We start from the raw sequence: 19038 nt of genomic DNA, 5'->3' as shown, positions 1-19038 counted from the left end.
AGTGACATGTTTGGTAAGATATAAGATCACATCTTTACGGAGGGAGGATATTCCTGGACTTATATCCATGGAAATTGTTTGGATGGAACTGAGAAATAAGAAAGGGTTTAATCACCTTATTGGGATTGGACCGTAGACACCCTAACAGTCAGCAGGAAATTGAGAAACAAATTTGTCAGGAGATCTTAGATCTGCAGGAATACAGGTGTGGTTATGGTGAGGGATTTTAACATTCCAAACATAGATTATGGCTGCCATATTGCTAATAGTTTAGACAGAAAGGAATTTCTTAAGTGTGTACAAGAAAAGTTTCTGATTCAGTATGTGAATGTATCTTCCAGACAAGGTGCAAATCTTGACCTACTCTTGTGATATAATGATGTGTCAGTGGGGGAGCACTTTGGGGCCAACAACCATAATTTTATTAGTTTTAAAACTCTGATGGAAAAGGATAGACCAGATCTAAAAGTTACATTTCTAATTTGGAGGAAGGCCAATTTTGACAGTATTGTGCAAAAACTTTCAAAGCTGAAAATGTGTTGCTGGTTAAAGCGCAGCAGGTCAGGCAGCATCCAAGGAACAGGAAATTCGACGTTTCGGGCAAAAAGGGCTTTTGCCCGAAACGTCGAATTTCCTGTTCCTTGGATGCTGCCTGACCTGCTGCGCTTTAACCAGCAACACATTTTCAGCTCTGATCTCCAGCATCTGCAGACCTCACTTTTTACTCAAAAACTTTCAAAGTTTGACTGAGGGCAGATGTTCACAGGTAAAGTGATGGCTGAAAAATGGAAAGCCTTCAAAAATGAGAAAATGAGGGTACAGAGACAGTATGTTCCTGTTCGGGTGAAAGGCAACACTGGTTGGTGTAGGAGGTGCTGCATGAGAAAAGAAATTGAGGTTTTCGTCCAAATAAGAAGGAAGCAAATGTTAGTTAAATGCAGCAGAGATTGAGTGAATCTTTCCAAGAGTATAAAGGCAGTAGGGATATACTTGAGAAGGAAAAGAGGAGTGCAAAAAAAGGACATAACATAGCTTTGGCAAACAGTGTTAATGAGAATTCAAATAGATTTTATAAATACATGAAGGTCAAAATGGTAACCAGGGAAAGAAGAGGGCCCAGCAAAGATTAGCAAGTTAGCCTATGTGTGGAACAACACGAAATGTGGGAGATACTAAGCAAGTGCTTACTGAGGAGAAGGAAATGGAAATATAGAACATGGGAAACAGATAGTGACATCTTAAAAAAAATGTCCATAACACAGAGGAGGTGCTGCTGGATGATTTTAAACAGAAAAGGTGGATAAAGCACGAGCACCTGATCAGATGGACCTGGAACATGGTGATAAGCTAAGGAAGTGATATCTCAGCCACTTGCTGAGATATTTGTATCATCAATAGTCACAGGTGAAGCGCAAAAAGACTGGAGGCTGGCTAATGTGGTACCACTATTTAGGAAAGGTGGTAAGGAAAAGCTAGGGAACTATTGAACAGTGAGCGTAACATCAACAGTAGGCAAACAGTTGAGGGGATTGTGAGAGACAGGATTACATCTTTTTTGAAAAGTCAGGATTGATTAGGGGTCGTCAACATGGCTTTCTGCGTGGGAAGTCATGTATCACTAACTTGACTGAGTTTTTTTGAATTGGTATGGAAGAGGACTGATGAGAGCAAAGCGGTGGATGTGATCTGTATGGCGTTCAACAAGGTTCCCCATGGGAAATTGGTTAGCAAGATTGGATCACATGGAATACAAAGAGAACTAGCCATTTGGATACAGAACTTGTTCGAAGGTAGAAGACAGAGGGTGGTGGTGGAGGGATGCTTTTCAGACTGGAGACCTGTGACAAGTGATGTGCTACAAGGATCACTGCTTTTCATCATTTATATAAATTCTTTTAGTTAAAAAAATAACAGAACACGAACAAGTTTATTCCAACAGGTTTATTTAGAAGTACAAACTTTCGGAGTGCTGCTCCTCCATCTGGTGTCTGTATTTAGAAAGCTTGTACTTCCAAATAAACCTGTTGGAGTATAACCTGGTGTTGTGTCATTTTAACTTTGCACATCCTAGTCCAGCACCTGCACCTCCACGTTATTATGAATGATTTGGATGTGAGATTGCAGGTATTGTTAGTAGGTTTGCAGTTACACAAAAATTGTAGGTGTACTAAACTGCAAAGAAGGCTACCTCAGAATACAGCAGGATCTCGATCAGATGGGCCAGGAATGGCGTACTGAGTTCAATTTAAATCGATATCAGGTGCTGCAATTTGGGAAGGCAAATCAGGGCAGGACTCACACACTTAATATTAACGTCCTGTACAGTGTTGCTGAACAAAGACGTTGGAATGCAGGTTCGTTGTTGCTTGAACGTGGAATTATAGTTAGATGGGATAGCAAAGAAGGCATTTGATATGTTTTCCTTTACTGGTCAGAGCTTTGAGCATGTGACTTAGGAGAACGTGTTATGGGTGTACAGAACATTGGTAATGCCACTTTTGGAATATTATGTGCAATTTTGGTCTCTCTCCTATAAAAAGAATGTTGTGAAACTTGAAACGACTATTTAAGATAGTTTTTGGTCCAAAGAAAAGGCCTACAATTTGGGAAGAAATACAGCGAGAAGGGAAGGCTGCAAACAGATCAAAATTCAGCAAATGATTGCAAAAAGGGATTTAACTAACAAAGAACAAATGAAAAAAAGAGTAATGTTGTAGAAACCATTCAAAAAAACTGCTAAAACACTAATAAATGTGTAAAGAGAGAAATGAACGTTAATAGGTTGGCAAAGAGGACCATATGCCACTTACAACATTCAAGAGGGAAGTTCAAAATGGTAACGAAAATGTCTCAAAAATCACTAACATACTATTGTTCTCTGTTCACAAATGTTCACACAACTAACACAGTAGTGATATTGAAGAGTTTCGTGAGAGGGAAGAATTGAACCAAATCAGTATTATTTGGGAAATGATGTTGGGACATTGGATAAGATTGAAGGTTGTGAAACACCAGTCCTTGATCATCTACGTCCCAGAGTATTTAATGTAGTGGATTGAGTAGTGCTGGATGCAGTGATGGTCATCTTCCAAGATTCTATAAGCTCTGCACTAATTTACACAGACTGGGGACGAGCTAGTGTAACCAATCCAATGGAAAATGGAGGTAGATATAAAATTGTGAACTATAGACCAGTCAGCCTGTAGGGAAAAAAATCAAAATGAAAGCTTCAATTGCGAAGCATTTGACAAAATAGTAATCAGGATCTGCTAGAATCAGCATGGACATGAAGGGCCTGTTCCAGTGCACACTGTTTTGTCTTCTAAGCTTGATAAACTGACTGGCCATCTTTGAGGATGTAAACAGTAGAGCTGATGAGAGTGTAACAGTTATTGAGGAGAAGAAAAAAAAACTACAACTAACTCCCAGGACACCGCAGCAAAGGCTGAAAGGAGGAGACATTCTATCCTTCCACACTTACATTTGGTGATATTTCTGTCTGTGACTGTGTGAATGTGAATACTGTGTCAGAGAGGCTGTCGGAAAAGGGCGGACGGTTAGTCGAACGTAACTGTGTTTGTGTGTCCATGAATATTATGATATTTTTGGGTATCTCTTGTGAAAATCAAAAACATTTTCAATTCAACTTATTCCCCGGCTCCCCTACTAGACCCCAAAGGTAGAATTTAAGACAATGTATTTGTCGATTTCAAGATTTCAGTCTAAAAGTACCAATAATGTCAGCGCTCAGCTCAAACAGCTCGATCTGTGCGGCAGCAAAATGCGTTTAACTCGACAGCGGAGCCATCTATTCGAGTGAAAACTTTTCAGTCGCAAACCTTCCCGTGTCAGGGTGAAGAGCGATCCAGCCTGGCTCTCTGGAGATGCGGAATTTCAGAGGAATCGGAGAGTTTAGGCCTTTAGAGAAACACAGAGAGGCTGCAGGAGCAGGGAGCTGACGGAAGGTTGTTCCTGCGCCGTCCGCTCGCTGCCTTGAAGTTGCTCAGTGCCGCCGCCAGCAGCTTCATTGCTGACCCAGTTCAGACTGATCCAGAGAGAGATTCAGCGCAGAGTTCTCAACATGAGCGACAGTGCAGCCGCCGAAACGGCTCCTCCAGCCTCCGCTCCCACCAAAGCCAAGGCTCCCAAGAAGAAGGCGGCGGCTCCCAGGAAAAAAACACCCGGCCCCCAGTTGGGCGAGCTGATTCTGAATGTTGTCGGGGATATCAAGGATCGCAAAGGGGCGTCTCTGTCCGCAGTAAAGAAGGCGCTGGAGAGAAGCGGGATCGATGTGGGAAAGCGAAAGACACAGATCAAGATGAGTATCAGGAGGTGCCTGGCGAACGGCTCCCTCGTTCTGGTCAAGGGCCAGGGCGTCTCCGGCTCCTTCAAACTCCCAAAGAATCCAGTCAAGGCAAAAGCGGGAAAGAAGGCGGGAACATCAGCGGCCGCCAAGAAACCGGCCGTGAAGAAATCACCAGCCAAGAAAGCGACCGCGAAGAAATCCCAGGCCAAGAAAGCGACAGTCAAGAAATCCCCGGCCAAGAAAGCGATAACCAAGAAATCCCCAGCCAAGAAAGCGAGCGGCAAGAAGACGGCACCGCCAAAGAAAGCGGTGAGCAAAGCAGCGCCAAAGAAACGTACTCCCGTGAAGAAGGTGAAAAAGGCCAAGGGTCCTAAGGCCCCCAAACCCCTCAGCAAACCGGCTAAAGGCAAGGCCAAGCCCAAAGCGAAAGTGACCAAGACAGCAGCAAAGAAATGAACCAGTCAGTGTAACATGTAACCATCTGAACCCAAAGGCTCTTATCAGAGCCACCCACATGTCTCAGGAAAGAGCTGAGCCCGGTTCCAATGTTACCCGTCCCAGCACCGAGCTTTACCTTAGATGCTAATTGATCTGAATAAATCAAATACACACTCATGTCATGGTTTACGAGAGCGGAGATCTGTAAATGGGGAAGGCATCATATAGGGAGGGTTTATTGATCTCCACCTGGTTATTTCACTTCGCGACTTGTAATTCTACCGAGTTACGAATGTGACATAATTGTAGTGTTTATTTCATTGACCCGTTCAGGAATGTTACTTTGTTCAGTTTTGATTCTGAGACCCTGCGCATGTTTTCATGGCGTGTTCCTTCCATCTGCCTGTTACAGACAGTTCAGGCAACAATTCCACATTGTCTTCGGGCTAATTACAATCTGGGGGTAATAAAAAAAACCCAGGGGCGGCACGGTGGCTCAGCGGTTTGCACTGCTGCCTCACAGCGCCAGGAACGTCTGTGTGGAGTTTGCATATTCTCCCCGTGTCTGCGTGGGTTTCCTCTGGGTGCTCCGGTTTCCTCCCACAGTCCAAAGCTGTGCATGTTAGGTGAATTGGCTATGCTAAATTGCCCATCGTGTTAGATGGATTAGTCAGGGGTAAATGTAGGGGAATGGGTCTGGGTGGGGTTGCTCTTCGGAGGATCGGTGTGGACTTGTTGGGCCGAAGAGCCTGTCTCCTCACTGTGGGTAACCTAATCATAAAGTGAGATTCTGTCCTTTTATCGGTGTACACTGCATTAGCTTTTAAGATGTTTAAACTGGCGGGTTTTTTCTATTGATTCACGGCGGGTAAAAGTTCGGTTGTTCAGTTTGCCTGGGCCTTTCCTCCCGCCTGTTCCAGACAGATCAGGCAATGATCCCGCCTCCTGTCCGCTAAGTAGGTTTTAAAGTGTTACAATAAAATATTAAATGTTATCTTAGTGCAGACGGATGGCGTTTTGCGTTTCATGGTTCCTTTAATCTCAGGGTTTCGGAGGGTGAATTGAGCGGGCATTTTGAAATTGACCAACTGACATTTGCAGTGAACCAATCAGATTCCAACAATTCTTTTCCTGCCCTTTCTGTCCCTTCCAGAGCTGTTTCTCTGTGGGTAAAAAGTGAGGTCTGCAGATCACAGTTGAAAATGTGTTGCTGGTTAAAGCACAGCAGGTTAGGCAGCATCCAAGGAATAGGAAATTCGACGTTTCGGGCATAAGCCCTTCATCAGGAATGAGGAGAGGGTGCCAGGCAGGCTTATGCCCGAAACGTCGAATTTCCTATTCCTTGGATGCTGCCTAACCTGCTGTGCTTTAACCAGCAACACATTTTCAACTGTTTCTCTGTGGGGCGAGAGACAGGACTGTATCCAATCCCAGCTCTCGGGCGAGCTCTCCGTTCCCTTAAACACCGCAGCAGCCTCAGCATTACAACAGCAGCTTGTGTGTGTATTACAGAGAGTGAAAGAGAATAGCCAGAACCAAGCAGACAGCGCGCAAAGCCACCGGAGGGAAAGCTCCCCGCAAGCAGCTGGCGACCAAAGCGGCTCGTAACAGCGCTCCGGCCACGGGCGGAGTGAAGAAGCCTCATCGCTACAGGCCCGGCACGGTGGCTCTGCGGGAGATCCGCCGCTACCAGAAATCCACCGAGCTACTGATCCGCAAACTGCCCTTCCAGCGCTTGGTGTGAGAGATCGCTCAGGACTTCAAGACCGACCTGTGCTTCCAGAATCGGCGGTTCTGGAAGGGGGCCAGCGAGACTTACCTGATGGGGCTTTTTTGAGAACATGAACCTGTGCGCCATCCACGCCAAGCGAGTCACCATCATGTCCAAAGACATCCAGCTGTCCCGTTGGATCCACGGGGAGCGCGCCTAAACGGAGCCTGGCCGGCCCTGCACATTCACCCCGAGAGAGAGAGACAACGGCTCTTTTCAGAGCCACTAAACCATCCAGAGAAAGCGGGAAGCGATCGCAGTCTTTGGAACATGGCTTTGAATAATATTAAAGGGGGGCCGACGTCACGTCAGTAATGCATTTTAGGAGAGTTAATTGAAGACACATCGCACAAGAGGCAGTGATTAGAATATACGCTGCTGTGAATGTTATGTAATTTTCACATGCTTCATTATAGTAATGCAGTATTAATAACGGATTAAATCCTCCCTTGGTGTTCCCACCAGCTGTACCTATATGATCATTGCTGAGAAAGCAGGCGGGAAAACATGGCGCCAAATCATCAACCGTTTTCTTCCAAATTTGAAAATCCTGCCGAAATGTAGATCAGAGAAGGAAGCTTTACGGAAAGCAATGCAAACGTATTTAGTCATTAATTAGCAATTTTTCTTTCAGGTAATAAGACTAGAAGCTATTTGAAGGATTCGAGATTATCTTCGGAGGGAATGAATACCCTCATTCAGCCCTGTGATGATTTCATGAATGTTCTTCGGCATGAGCGCATTAACAATAAACGCCGCCTTTAGGTATTATTTTAATACCGTGCCCCCTTATTGCAAAAGCTCCACATTAACAATTCCAGTCCGGCGACTGTTCTGGTTTGACCTCGATTCGTTTTGAAAGCTTCTAACCGACAGCTGCAAGCCTCATTTACACTCTTCTGCAACACAACAGAACCCGCGCGGAGTTTTGGAAATTAAAAAAATAAATGTGTAATGTATCATACAGATCCCCTGGGTCTGTAAGAAAAGGAGCATTTCTTTTGTTTCCCACTGGGGACACTCAGGGCTCAGACCTCAACCGGGGCTTGTCGCTCCCAGAGAAATCAAATATTAGAGAGTGACTTGAGCAAATAGCAGCAAATAGAAAGAAAACAGATTCACTGGTGTTTAGTATGCTCCCGAGAGGCAGGGAGAAGAGAGGGTACATTCTCTTCTCTTGATGCCAGCGCCAAATCATCAACCCCTTTCCTTCCAATTTGAAAAGCCCGCCATTCCACAAATAACGGAGTATGTTTTACAGAGAAAAATGATTTATAAAAAGGGAGAACGTTGTTCAGAGGGGAATTCATCAAGACTTGTTAATTAGGTTATATATATACTTCAGACAATCTCTGTCGCTCATTCATTTGCCTAACTGCATCTATCTCTTTCTACTTTCCCCCCCTTTTTTTGGACCTAAATAACTGGCAGAAACAAAAACAAAGCGCCAAGAACTGTCATCTGCAATTAATCTCTTCATTTCACATTTTGAAAGCACTCCGATATGTTGATTAAACATTACAGAACGTTCTTCCGACTGAGCTCATTAATCGTCTTGAGAATATTTTAATATCGCCCAGCCTTTTTGCACTAGTTCTGATACCAGCAAAAACTCCACATTTGCTGTCGCAGTCCTGCAGCTGCTCTGGTTTGATCTCGGTACATTTTGATAATCTCACATCGACAGCAGAATGCCTCATTTACTGTAATCTGATATCGGAGAAAACAACGCCAGAGACCCAGGATCGAGTCTACTAGGCATAGGACTAAAGGCATGGACCGCCAATCGTGAGATGCATCTGCTCCTCGTACTCAAAGACGGAGACATGTTTCTTTTAGGTTTGCCTGGGGAGATATTCGCCGTTCATATCCCACCGTGAATGGTGGCTCCGGAACTGACATTTGAAGTGCTCATCCAAATACTTTTTAAAGTTTCTGGCCTCCACTACCTTCGCATGCAGTGTCTTCCAGATTTCCATCACTTGCTGCGTGAGAAGATTTTTCTGAAATTCCCTCAATATCTTTACATCTAACCCTTCAGCATAGCGAGAATCCTTATCATTATCATATCATTACCCAAGCATAACTTCTGATTGCTCGCTCAAACAAGGAAAACAGCTTCTCTCTATTCAACCTGGACCCACACGCCTCATAAATCGTTTATACTTCAATCATGTGTTCCCACCGCAGTCATCTCTGCTCTAGAGAAAACATTCCTTTTTTTTGGATGTAATATTTGTACTTTAATCCCAATCACCAATATTGCGCTGGATTTATCACCGCTACTATCACAGTCAGTTTAATATGTATAATTTATTCCTTGTTCCTTAGGCGCATGCGCGATACTGCCCTTCCGCCAAAGGTGAAATGTTACGGATGAGATGAACAAATGCGTGAGGCCCTCCTCCAGCGCTGCCATTCAGGAGCATTTACTCAGTGAGTGCAAAAGGTTTGTTTGAAACAGACCGCAATAGAGAGATCAGTGCCCAGGGAAGCCAGGGAACAGCAGGCTCCTTCCAGCAGCACATCGGGATGTGAGCCTGGGACACAGAGGCGGTTTCGAGACGGGAATTGATTCGGGGTGAGTTCAGGGAGAACCGGGGGCTGTTTGTAAGAGGCCGAGCGGAGCAGGAACTGGTCCTGGAACTTGGAGTGAGCGGGCTGGGGGGGGGAAAGAGAGAGGCTTTTCTCGGGCTGTATGTGGACCTGCTGACGGAGGCAGAGCGGGAAGAAGCTGCTGTGGGACATTCTTGTAGTTTTTAAATTACCTAAACTCTGATGGAAATTCATTGTTTGGCTCCTGATTCATGCTGTTTGTTGTGAATAGACATTGAATAGTAGGTAATTAAAGGACAGTATATCTAAATGTTATAATAGTGTCTGTTGTTCTTCTTTCAACAGTTAATGTATTGGGAAAGGAATATTGAACTTGCATATGTTGGTTAGTTTTTGTACCTTAGTAAATTGTTTTAGAATTTCGCAAACAGAAAAAAAGACTGGGAGGAGCTCAGAGCTAAAGTGTAACCAGTCCTTGTTCTGTTCACGTTGCCCTGTTTAAAAGCAAAGAATTACCATTATCATGACCTGAACATTGCATTGATAAGTTGACGTCTTTCTACTTAGCTGATGGTGATTTACAGGAAATATCCCTCTTGTCTTCCTCCAGGCAAATGATTGATGGACCAAGACAATGTAATATTTCCTCAGTACAAAGCCAAGTGTGACCAGCTGCTTCTAACATGAATACCATGTATTTACTGTTGTTAGATTGGAGAACATCCTTTCCACAGTCAGAGTGGATTGAGTTTAATTTCCAGAAGTACACATTCAATCCAAGAGTCAAACACAAGTGATGCAATATATTTTTTGATTTCTCCCTATACTCAATGCACAACAGCTCAGTTCCAATAAATGTCATGATACTGAGTCAATTATTATTTGCAATATCAAAGAGGGATAGATTGTATCCGCTTATGAAATATCCATTCAGGAAATGTATTAATTCCACATGTAATGAAGGTAATTTTAAAGTTACAGTCAAGGTCAACAAACAGATCATTCTGTTACATTGTTACAGCAAGGATTTCTGAGGATATAGAAGGAAACTTTGGCATTATCAGTAACTGAGAAGGATAAAATTAATCTTTTGATAAATAGAAGTCCTATGTGAAAGGCACAACAACTAAACAGTGTAAATTCCAAATGAACCTCTGAGCCAAAGCCTGACGTACACACAACCACCATCTCCAACCCACCCTCTTATGTGTGCTTGCATACATATGCACACACACCATTCTCTCACACACAGCTACTGACTGATTTACAATTGGTGCCAATTTGTACGCCATCCTGAAATACTCATTCCAACATCGAAAAGTAATGAAAATCCATATACACCGCAACTAGCAGAAAGCATTTCGTCAAACTGATTTCTACTCTCAGATCTCAAGTCAAAGAAATTTACAGCACAGAATAAGTCTCTTCAAATTATTAAGTCTGACTGATCAAAGACAGTCTATAACAACAGAACAGTTGACTGAGCTAACAATTCTCATTCCTTTCAACCAGCATTCCATTTTCGTAAAGCTATCATGGCAGCAAAGAAGCTGTCTTCTCCATCTGTATCGTAACCTCATTCTCCATTTTGTAGTTATTTTATTTTTCTGTCCAGCAAGAAAGACTTTTAAAATTATTCTATATGTATTTCAAAATTCCTTTTGATTTTCTATGAAGAGCCCTGCATTCCTCTTGAACCTCCCTTCATTATTGTATAAAAAAAACAAGGAATCAGGATATAGTGTTCTGAAGGAGTCATTGGAATTGGATCATTACTATTTAAAGCATTGCAGAATGAAAGAGAGCCAAAATTGGTCAGTTTGTTAAGCTGCTCATTTTTGTTTCAACAGGAGTTGATATTTAAATTGTCAAATTCAATTTACTGAACTATTCTTCACAGAATGGTGGAAAATAAAAGTCCTTTTCATTTCTCCCTCCCTACCATAGAGCAACACAAGAGTCTGCTAACGGTTTGCACCAGATCATGTCCACATGGGTAAGTAAAATAGAACCAATTCTCTTTCTGGTACAAGGAACACTGCGGTCAGTCAGCTGGAATGCAGTTGAAGTGTTCATTTCATTGCAAATGGATTCGGTGAATACTGATCATTAATTCATTGGTTAAAACATGTCACAATGCAAAAATTGATAGCATTCTGAAAACCAGACTTGGATATCCCTATTGTTCCCGGTTAGACTCTGCAAAATAGGAGTTACAAAAGTCCATTGCTTTTCTCCCCTTGATTCTGAAGAAAAGCACAGATGTTTTTCTGCTGCAATGTGTTGCATGCTCAATTATCCATGGATCCTACAGGCTAAAGCTAAAGAACATTGGCTGTGGACATCATTGAACTACATGTGCAGTGCTAGAGATTAACAGATATACAAACATCCACTTTCACAGACAGAAGCTGACTCCAGTGGCAATGGATAGTACCTCATTCATGTCAAGTAGCAGAAGTTTGAACACTGAAGTACAGTAGCAGTTACTAAAAGTGACATGTTTCAATTTGGATGACACTGAAGCACTGTGAAACGCAATAACCAAGAATAAGGAGCACATTGATATCTAGTATCAGAGAGTGAATGAATCTCATTCTCACACTGAGCCTGGTGCTGATGAACACACACTTTGTCCACACTCACATTGTGGTTGAGGGTCTGAGTAATGCAGAAGCATTTTCATACTTTTTTAATATAGGAAACACTGACTTATAAGGCATTAAACCCACCTCATAAAGTGTATCAGATCATGACATTTAGAACAGGAAACACAAGGCAACATAAAAAAGTGTCAGTGTGATATAGACGAGTGCCACTCCTTTCAAGTGACACAGATTGGTAGCACAACAGAAAACACACACACACACACACTTAATGTTGAAAGGGGAAAAAAAAATTAGGCCCAGGTATTTCCAAATATGGACAGTTATAAATTGATTCACCAAACCATTAATTGTTTCAGTTAGTGTCAGATGTTATATCTTAGTGTCCAGCAGCAACTGATGAAGATTACTGCATACACAAAATATATTTAAAAAGTCTGAATGCAATAAAATTCAGATTCAAGGCAAAGATAACATTAATCCCTCAATCACAAAGGGTTAGTGAATATTGATACAGTTTATCCAACGCTCAGACCAAAAAAACACAACTGAACATGGAAAGAGAACGAGATCCACATACTCTACTGGATGCTGTTGCCCACAAAACAAAACTGGTACTATACTTATCAAAGACAGGTAACTGCAGAAATAATCTCAAATTTGCATTTAGATAGAGATACTGGCAGTGAGTGAATAAAGTTCAGAATCCCAACAGTTAATGGAAACTAGTATGGGGAATAGGTGAAGAACAGAATGTCCCAGTCTGGACACAAATGGGCTGAATGGCTGTACCAATTCTGTGACTCTACCATAAATGACATAATGCAGAAGAGATTAAGGCCCAATCACAACACCCTAAAATCTACTATCACAGAATCAATCACAGTCACAGAGAATTATTTTTCCTCAATTCATTCACAGGATGACGGAATCACTGGCTAGGCCAGCATTTATTGCCCATCCCTAACTGGGGTAGTTATGTGAGAGCCACATTGCTGTGGGTCTGGAGACACATGTAGGCCAGACCAGGTAAGGATGGCAGCTTCCTTCCTTAAAGGACATTAGTGAACCAGAAGGCAAACAAAAATAGGTTCCTTGTCACCATTGGACTCATAGAATATTATTGGCTGTCAGCGAATTAAGCAACTTTTGATGCATGGGAGTTGAAAGTGACTAGCACTGATTGAGCACTTGACGTTCAGTCACACAGCACAAACTGACAAGTTTTGCTCAATTCCTGAACTCTCATGTAGACACAACAAATACTGAAAGGCGGAGATTGATGACTGTTCTCACATATTCACTCTGCAGAAACCGAAAGGGAGAGCATGATACTTAAGCACACACCCCCAAACCCCATACACACTTCAAAACACTGGCAGGTACAATCTGATAATGCATTTGCAAATTTATAAACTAGACGTTGACAAATACAGATTCACAGCTACATCTTGAGTTACACAGAGCAGAATATAACAGGGACAGATTGGTCAATCACACTCAAATGCATGTGGCAGGACATTTTAGAAGAAGACATTCTCATTCACAAAGCAGAAAATCATTGGAACAGATTGATGACACTGTTTCAAATTACTTAAATTGACATGTACGGTTTGATAATGAAACTCTGATATTCATAGGGAAAACTGACAGGTAGAGATTGATAACAGAAGAAATCAAAGTTACATTTGAGGTCTAGTGACCCTTCCTCAGAACTGAGTGTGCGCATTTTCTTAGCTGCTATGTGGTCTTGTCTCTTCTGGGGAAAGTGAGTGTAGATTGGGTATCCACTTTGCCAAACACCTACATTCCGTCCAGAAAACAAGACCCTGAGCTTCCACTTGCCAGCTACTTCAACACACCACCCAATTCCCTGATGAACATCAGTTCCATGATTTACACCACTGAGGCTAAATGCCAACTCGCAGACATCTCCCCCTACTGCTCCCTTGACCATGACCCCATCTCCCACCACCAAACCATCATCTCCCAGACCATCCATAACCTCATCAGCTGAGAGGATCTCCCATCCACCGCCTCCAACCTCATAGTCCCACAACCCAGCACCACCCGTTTCTACCTTCTGCCCAAAATCCACAAACCTGACTGCCCCAGCCGACCCATTGTCTCAGCCTGCTCCTGCCCCACAGAACTCATCTCTGCATACCTCAACACGGTCCTGTCCCCCTTAGTCCAAGAACTCCCCACCTACGTTCGGGACACCACCCACCTACCACCTCCACCTCCTCCATGATTTTCGCTTCCCCGGTCCCCAATGCCTTATCTTCACCCTGGACATTCAGTCCCTGTACACCGCCATTCCCCCATCACAAAGGACTCAAAGCCCTCCGCTTCTTCCTTTCCTGCCGTACCAACCAGTACCCTTCCACTGACACCCTCCTTCGACTGACTGAACTGGTCCTCACCCTGAACAACTTTGATTCCTGAAGAAGGTCACATGCCCGAAATGTCGATTCTCCTGCTCCTTGGATGCTGCCTGACCTGCTGCGCTTTTCCAGCAACACATTTTCATCCCTGAAGAACATTTCTGCCTCAGACTTGCTGCAGTGCTCTAGCTAAAACTCAGTACAAGCTGGATGAACAGTACCTCATTTTCTGCTTGGGAACACAACAGCCTTGTGGACCCAATATTGAGTTTTACAACTAGGGCTAGAGCTCTCCCAACTCATTACCCAGAACCTCTCACACCAGGCCTTGTTATCACAAGGTCTGCTATTATACACCAGCAGTCACGAACAGTTCCTGTTAATAGTGATTCACCTTCCTCGTCTGACCATGATCTTTGGATTCTACATCCATCTACAATTTACTCCTGACCAAGTCTGGTTGAAGATTTGTAGCTCGGGGTCCGTTGTTGTGGTTCTGTTCGCCGAGCTGGAAGTTTTTGCTGCAAACGTTTCGTTCCCTGGCTAGGGAACATCATCAGTGCTATTGGAGCCTCCTGTGAAGCGCTGCTTTGATGTTTCTTCCGGTATTTATAGTGGTTTGTTCTTGCCGCTTCCGGGTGTCAGTTTCAGCTGTAGTAGTTTGTATGTGGGGTCCAGGTCGATGTGTCTGTTGATGGATGTTCTTGCCGCTTCCGGGTGTCATTTTCAGCTGTAGTGGTTTGTATATGGGGTCCAGGTCTATGTGTCTGTTAATGGAGTTAATGGATGAATGCCATGCCTCTAGGAATTCCCTGGCTGCCCAGACAGAGAACAGCCAGGGAATTCCTAGAGGCATGGCATTCATCCACAAACTCCATTAACAGACACATAGACCTGGACCCCATATACAAACCACTACAGCTGAAACTGACACCCGGAAGCGGCAAGAACATCCATCAGCAGACACATCGACCTGGACCCCACATACAAACTAGTACAGCTGAAACTGACACCTGGAAGCGGCAAGAACAAACCACTATAAATACCGGAAGAAACATCAAAGCAGCGCTTCACAGGAGGCTCCAATAGCACTGATGATGTTCCCTAGCCAGGGAACGAAACGTTTGCAGCAAAAACTTCCAGCTTGGCGAACAGAACCACAATTACTCCTGACCCTTCAACATACCCTACCTTCTGCAGAAAAACTAATCATTTCCTGGCTACCATCAGTTCTCAGGAAGGATTACTGGACTGGAAATTTTAACTCTGATTTCTGTCCACAGACTCTGTCAGACCTGCTGAGCTTTTCCAGCAATTTGATTTTGTTTCTGATTTCCAGCATCTGCAGTTCTTTGGTTTTCATTTAGAGATTAATAACTGCATTTTCATATTCACAGAGCAGAAACTACCAGGGAAAATTGATAACTACATTCACATGTTCACAAAAGAAAATTTGTCAGGAAAACATTGATAAATGCACTCACATTTACAATTCGGACCCTGATTGGGAAGAATTCTTAACGAAACTTAACTAAACCTTCACAAAGCAAAACCTGACAGGGACTGTTAAAAACTAATTTCTCCTATTCACAGAGTAGAAACCGGCAGGCTTAGAGTGACAATTACCCAAACATATTCACCAAGCAGATACCCTAAGGAGGCTAAGGAAATTCACCATGTCTATAAAGACTCCTGCAAATTTTTATCGATGCGCCACCTATCTGGATGTGTCACAGTGTGGTATGGCTACTGTTCTGCCCAAGACCACAAGAAATTACAGTCAGTTGTGAACAAGGCCCACTGAAAGCAGCCTTTCATCCAAAGCCTCCATTTGCCTTCCTCCTGTGTTGGGAAAGCAACCAACATGATCAAAGACCCATCTGACCCCGGTTCTACACTCCTCCACCCTGGTCTGTCAGGTAGAAAATACAGAAGTTTGAATATACTGTCCAACAGATTCAAGAACTGATTTTGTGCTGTTATTCGACTTTTGAATGGACCTCTTAAATTTTAATGTAATATTCTCTCTCTCTTTCTGCACCTTCTCTGCACCATTAACACTGTATTCCAGATTCTGTTCTATTGCCCTAATGCACTTTGAATGATATGATCTGCCTGAAAGGCACTCAAAACAATACTTTTCATTATATCTCTGTACATGTGACAATAATAAATCAGATCAAATCAAGTGGATAAGTACACTCACATGTTGCAGAATCTGAGAGGTACAGGTCGATAGCTACAGTCACACAACCTGGCAGGAAAAGATGAATAAATACATTCAAACTCTGACATTACAGTGCTTGACAGGAAGGATTGATAACTGAACTCTCTTATTCACAAAGCAGAAATTGATAGTGACAGATGAAAGCTCAGCTCACACATTCACATAGCATAAATTGGCAGGAATTGACAATAACACAGACATATTCACCAAGCAGAAACTGACAGTTATAGATTGATAACTATTTATGTATTCATACAATAGAATCTGAATAGTACAGATAGACAACTGCACTTTCACTTTGACAAAAAGAAATTGACAGGTAGAGAATGATAACTGTACTATTCACATATTGACAGGGAAGAATCTGACAGGGACAGATTGGTATTGACTCTCTCAAATTGACTTAATAGAAACAGATTGACAATGACACTCTGGTGTCAAATAGCAAAACCTGACAGGTACTGTTTGATAATTGCACTGAGAAATTGATTATAGCTAAAACTGACAGGTAGAGATCAATATCTACATTCACATAGAAGATACTGACAGGTACAAGTTGATGACTGCATTTAATATTCATACAGCAGAAACTGACAGGGAGATGCTGAGAATGACACATCCGTTCTCAAAGCTGAAACTGACAGGTTCAGGTTGATAACTACACTGCCAGATACACAGCAGAAACTGTTAGGGAAATATTGTTAAGTAAATTCACACATTCACGATGGCAGAAACTGACAAGTATATATTGATGACTAAACTCACCCATCCCCATCAGTGAAGCATATAAGGACTGATCCTATTTATTTAAAATGTATTTATCAATCAGTCCCTGCCAGTTTCTACTCTGTGGATATGAGTTCAGTTATCAATCGATACCTGTCAGTTTATACTATGTGAATGTGTGAATGTAGTGATCAATCTGTCCCTGTCACTCTCTAGCAAATACATTTTGGACATTTCAGAGAGTGACAGGGAGAGATTGATAACTATATTAACTCTTACATTTGCATGGCCGATACTGACAGGTACAGATTGACAGCCGTACTCCCACATTCACCTCACAGGAACTGACAGGTATGGATTGATAAGGAAACTCTCAGATCCAGATACAAACTTGTTTTGGGTAGCTCCACTGTGGAGCTGTAGAAGTGTTGGTTAGTATCTGGTTCCCAGTGAATTGGCATAGATTTCTTTTGTTACAATCACCAGACAAAAAGCAACATCAGGCCAAGAATGGAGTCAGACCTGTAGTTCTGATTGAAATGCTGGCTTGAAAGAAACACAGCCTCATGATTATAAAATGAATATTACATTGAAAGGTTTGATACTGTCAAACTCACTTAATGTTGATTTACAGGGGATGTCTCTTCTCCTGTCCTCCAGACAATTACATGAAGGAGCAAGACAGTATAACATTCTCTCGCTATGAAGCCAAGTGTGATCAGTTCCTTCTAACAAACAGCAGGTATGTTATCGCTATCAGACTGAAAAACATACTTTCCACAGTCACAAAGCAGTTGAATTAGGCACACATGGAGCTCAATTGCTGGAGAGAAGTTTTCACAAGAATAGTCAAATAACACCAAGCAATTATAACTTTTTTTATTCCTCTCCATTCTCAATTCACATCACCCCATTTCCAATAAATGTTATCATTCACAGCCTTTGAGTCATCGAGATGTACAGCACTGAAGCAGACTCTTTGGTCCTACTCATCCATGCCAACCAGATGTCAGAAACTAATCTAGTCCCATTTGCCAGCACGTGACCCATATCCCTTTGAACCCTTCTATTCATGTCCCCATCCAGATGCCTTTTAAATGTTGTAATTGTACCAGCCTCCTCCACTTCCTCTGGCAGCTCATTCCTTACTCATAACATCTTATGCATGAAAAAGTTGCCACTTTGGTCCATTTAAAATTTTTCCCCGTTTACCTTAAATCTATGCCTCTAGTTTTGGACTCTCCCACCTCACTGAAGAGACATTGTCCCTCATGATTTTATAAACCTCTATGAGGTCAGCCCTAGCCTGTTCAGCCTCTCTCTATAGTTCAAATCCTTCAACCCTGACAAATTACTTGTAAATCTTTTCTGAACCCTTCAACATTTCACTTTCCTTCCAATATGAAGGAAACCAGTATTGCATGCACTATTCCAAAACTGGCCTCACCAATGACCTGCACAGCCACAACACGACCTCCCAACTCCTATACTCGATGCACTGATCAATGAAGAAAACCTACCAAACGCCGCCTTCACTGTCCTATCTACTTGCGACTCCACTTTCAACGACCTATGAACCTGCATTCCAAGGTCTCTTTGTTCAGCAACACTCCCCATGATCTTACCATTAAGTGTATAAGTCCTGCCCTGATTTGCCTTTCCAAAATACAGCACCCCAGACTTATCTGAATAAAACTCCATCTGCCACTCCTCAGCCCATTGGCCCATCAAATCAAGACCCTGTTGTACTTTGAAGGAACCTCCTTTGCTGTCCAATTTTGGTGTCATCTGAAAACTTATTAACTATACCTGCTATGTTCAAATCCAAATCTTTCACATAAGTGATGAAAAGCAGTGGATCCAACACTGATACTGGTGGCACACCACTGGTCACAGGCCTCCAGTCTGAAAAGCATCTTTTCTCCACCACCACACCTGTCTTCTACCATTGAGCAAGTTCTGCATCCAATTGGCTACCTTCCCTGTGTTCCAGGAGATTTAACCTTGCTAACCAATCTCCC

At 42.7% G+C, this 19038-nt stretch overlaps 1 protein-coding gene and 1 long non-coding RNA gene across 6 annotated transcripts in view; both read left to right on the top strand.

Annotated features, from left to right (window-relative positions):
• Positions 1-4047: 4047 nt before the first annotated feature.
• On the top strand, positions 4048-4967 carry LOC132837113 (histone H1.01-like). The gene has a single exon (XM_060856808.1). The coding sequence runs from the start codon at positions 4082-4084 to the stop codon at positions 4760-4762; it is 681 nt and encodes a 226-aa protein (XP_060712791.1). The 5' UTR covers positions 4048-4081; the 3' UTR covers positions 4763-4967.
• A 3884-nt stretch (positions 4968-8851) lies between these two features.
• Positions 8852-19038, top strand: part of LOC132837238 (uncharacterized) — a 50274-nt gene continuing 40087 nt past the window's right edge. For all 5 annotated transcript variants that reach the window (XR_009647445.1, XR_009647446.1, XR_009647443.1 and 2 more), the window contains exons 1-3: positions 8852-9096; positions 11019-11067; positions 17652-17759. This is a non-coding gene — a long non-coding RNA (uncharacterized LOC132837238). The remainder of the gene's footprint in view (positions 9097-11018; positions 11068-17651; positions 17760-19038) is intronic.

This window comes from Hemiscyllium ocellatum, chromosome 49, assembly GCF_020745735.1.
Source record: "Hemiscyllium ocellatum isolate sHemOce1 chromosome 49, sHemOce1.pat.X.cur, whole genome shotgun sequence".
NCBI classification, from domain to species: Eukaryota; Metazoa; Chordata; class Chondrichthyes; order Orectolobiformes; family Hemiscylliidae; genus Hemiscyllium; species Hemiscyllium ocellatum.
The sequence above is the reverse complement of the archived record's forward strand: the minus strand, read 5'-3'. Positions and strand labels throughout refer to the sequence as shown.

Excerpts from the sequence above, each read along its gene's own strand:
- LOC132837113 (XM_060856808.1), top strand. The coding sequence starts at position 4,082 with ATGAGCGACAGTGCAGCCGCCGAAACGGCTCCTCCAGCCTCCGCTCCC.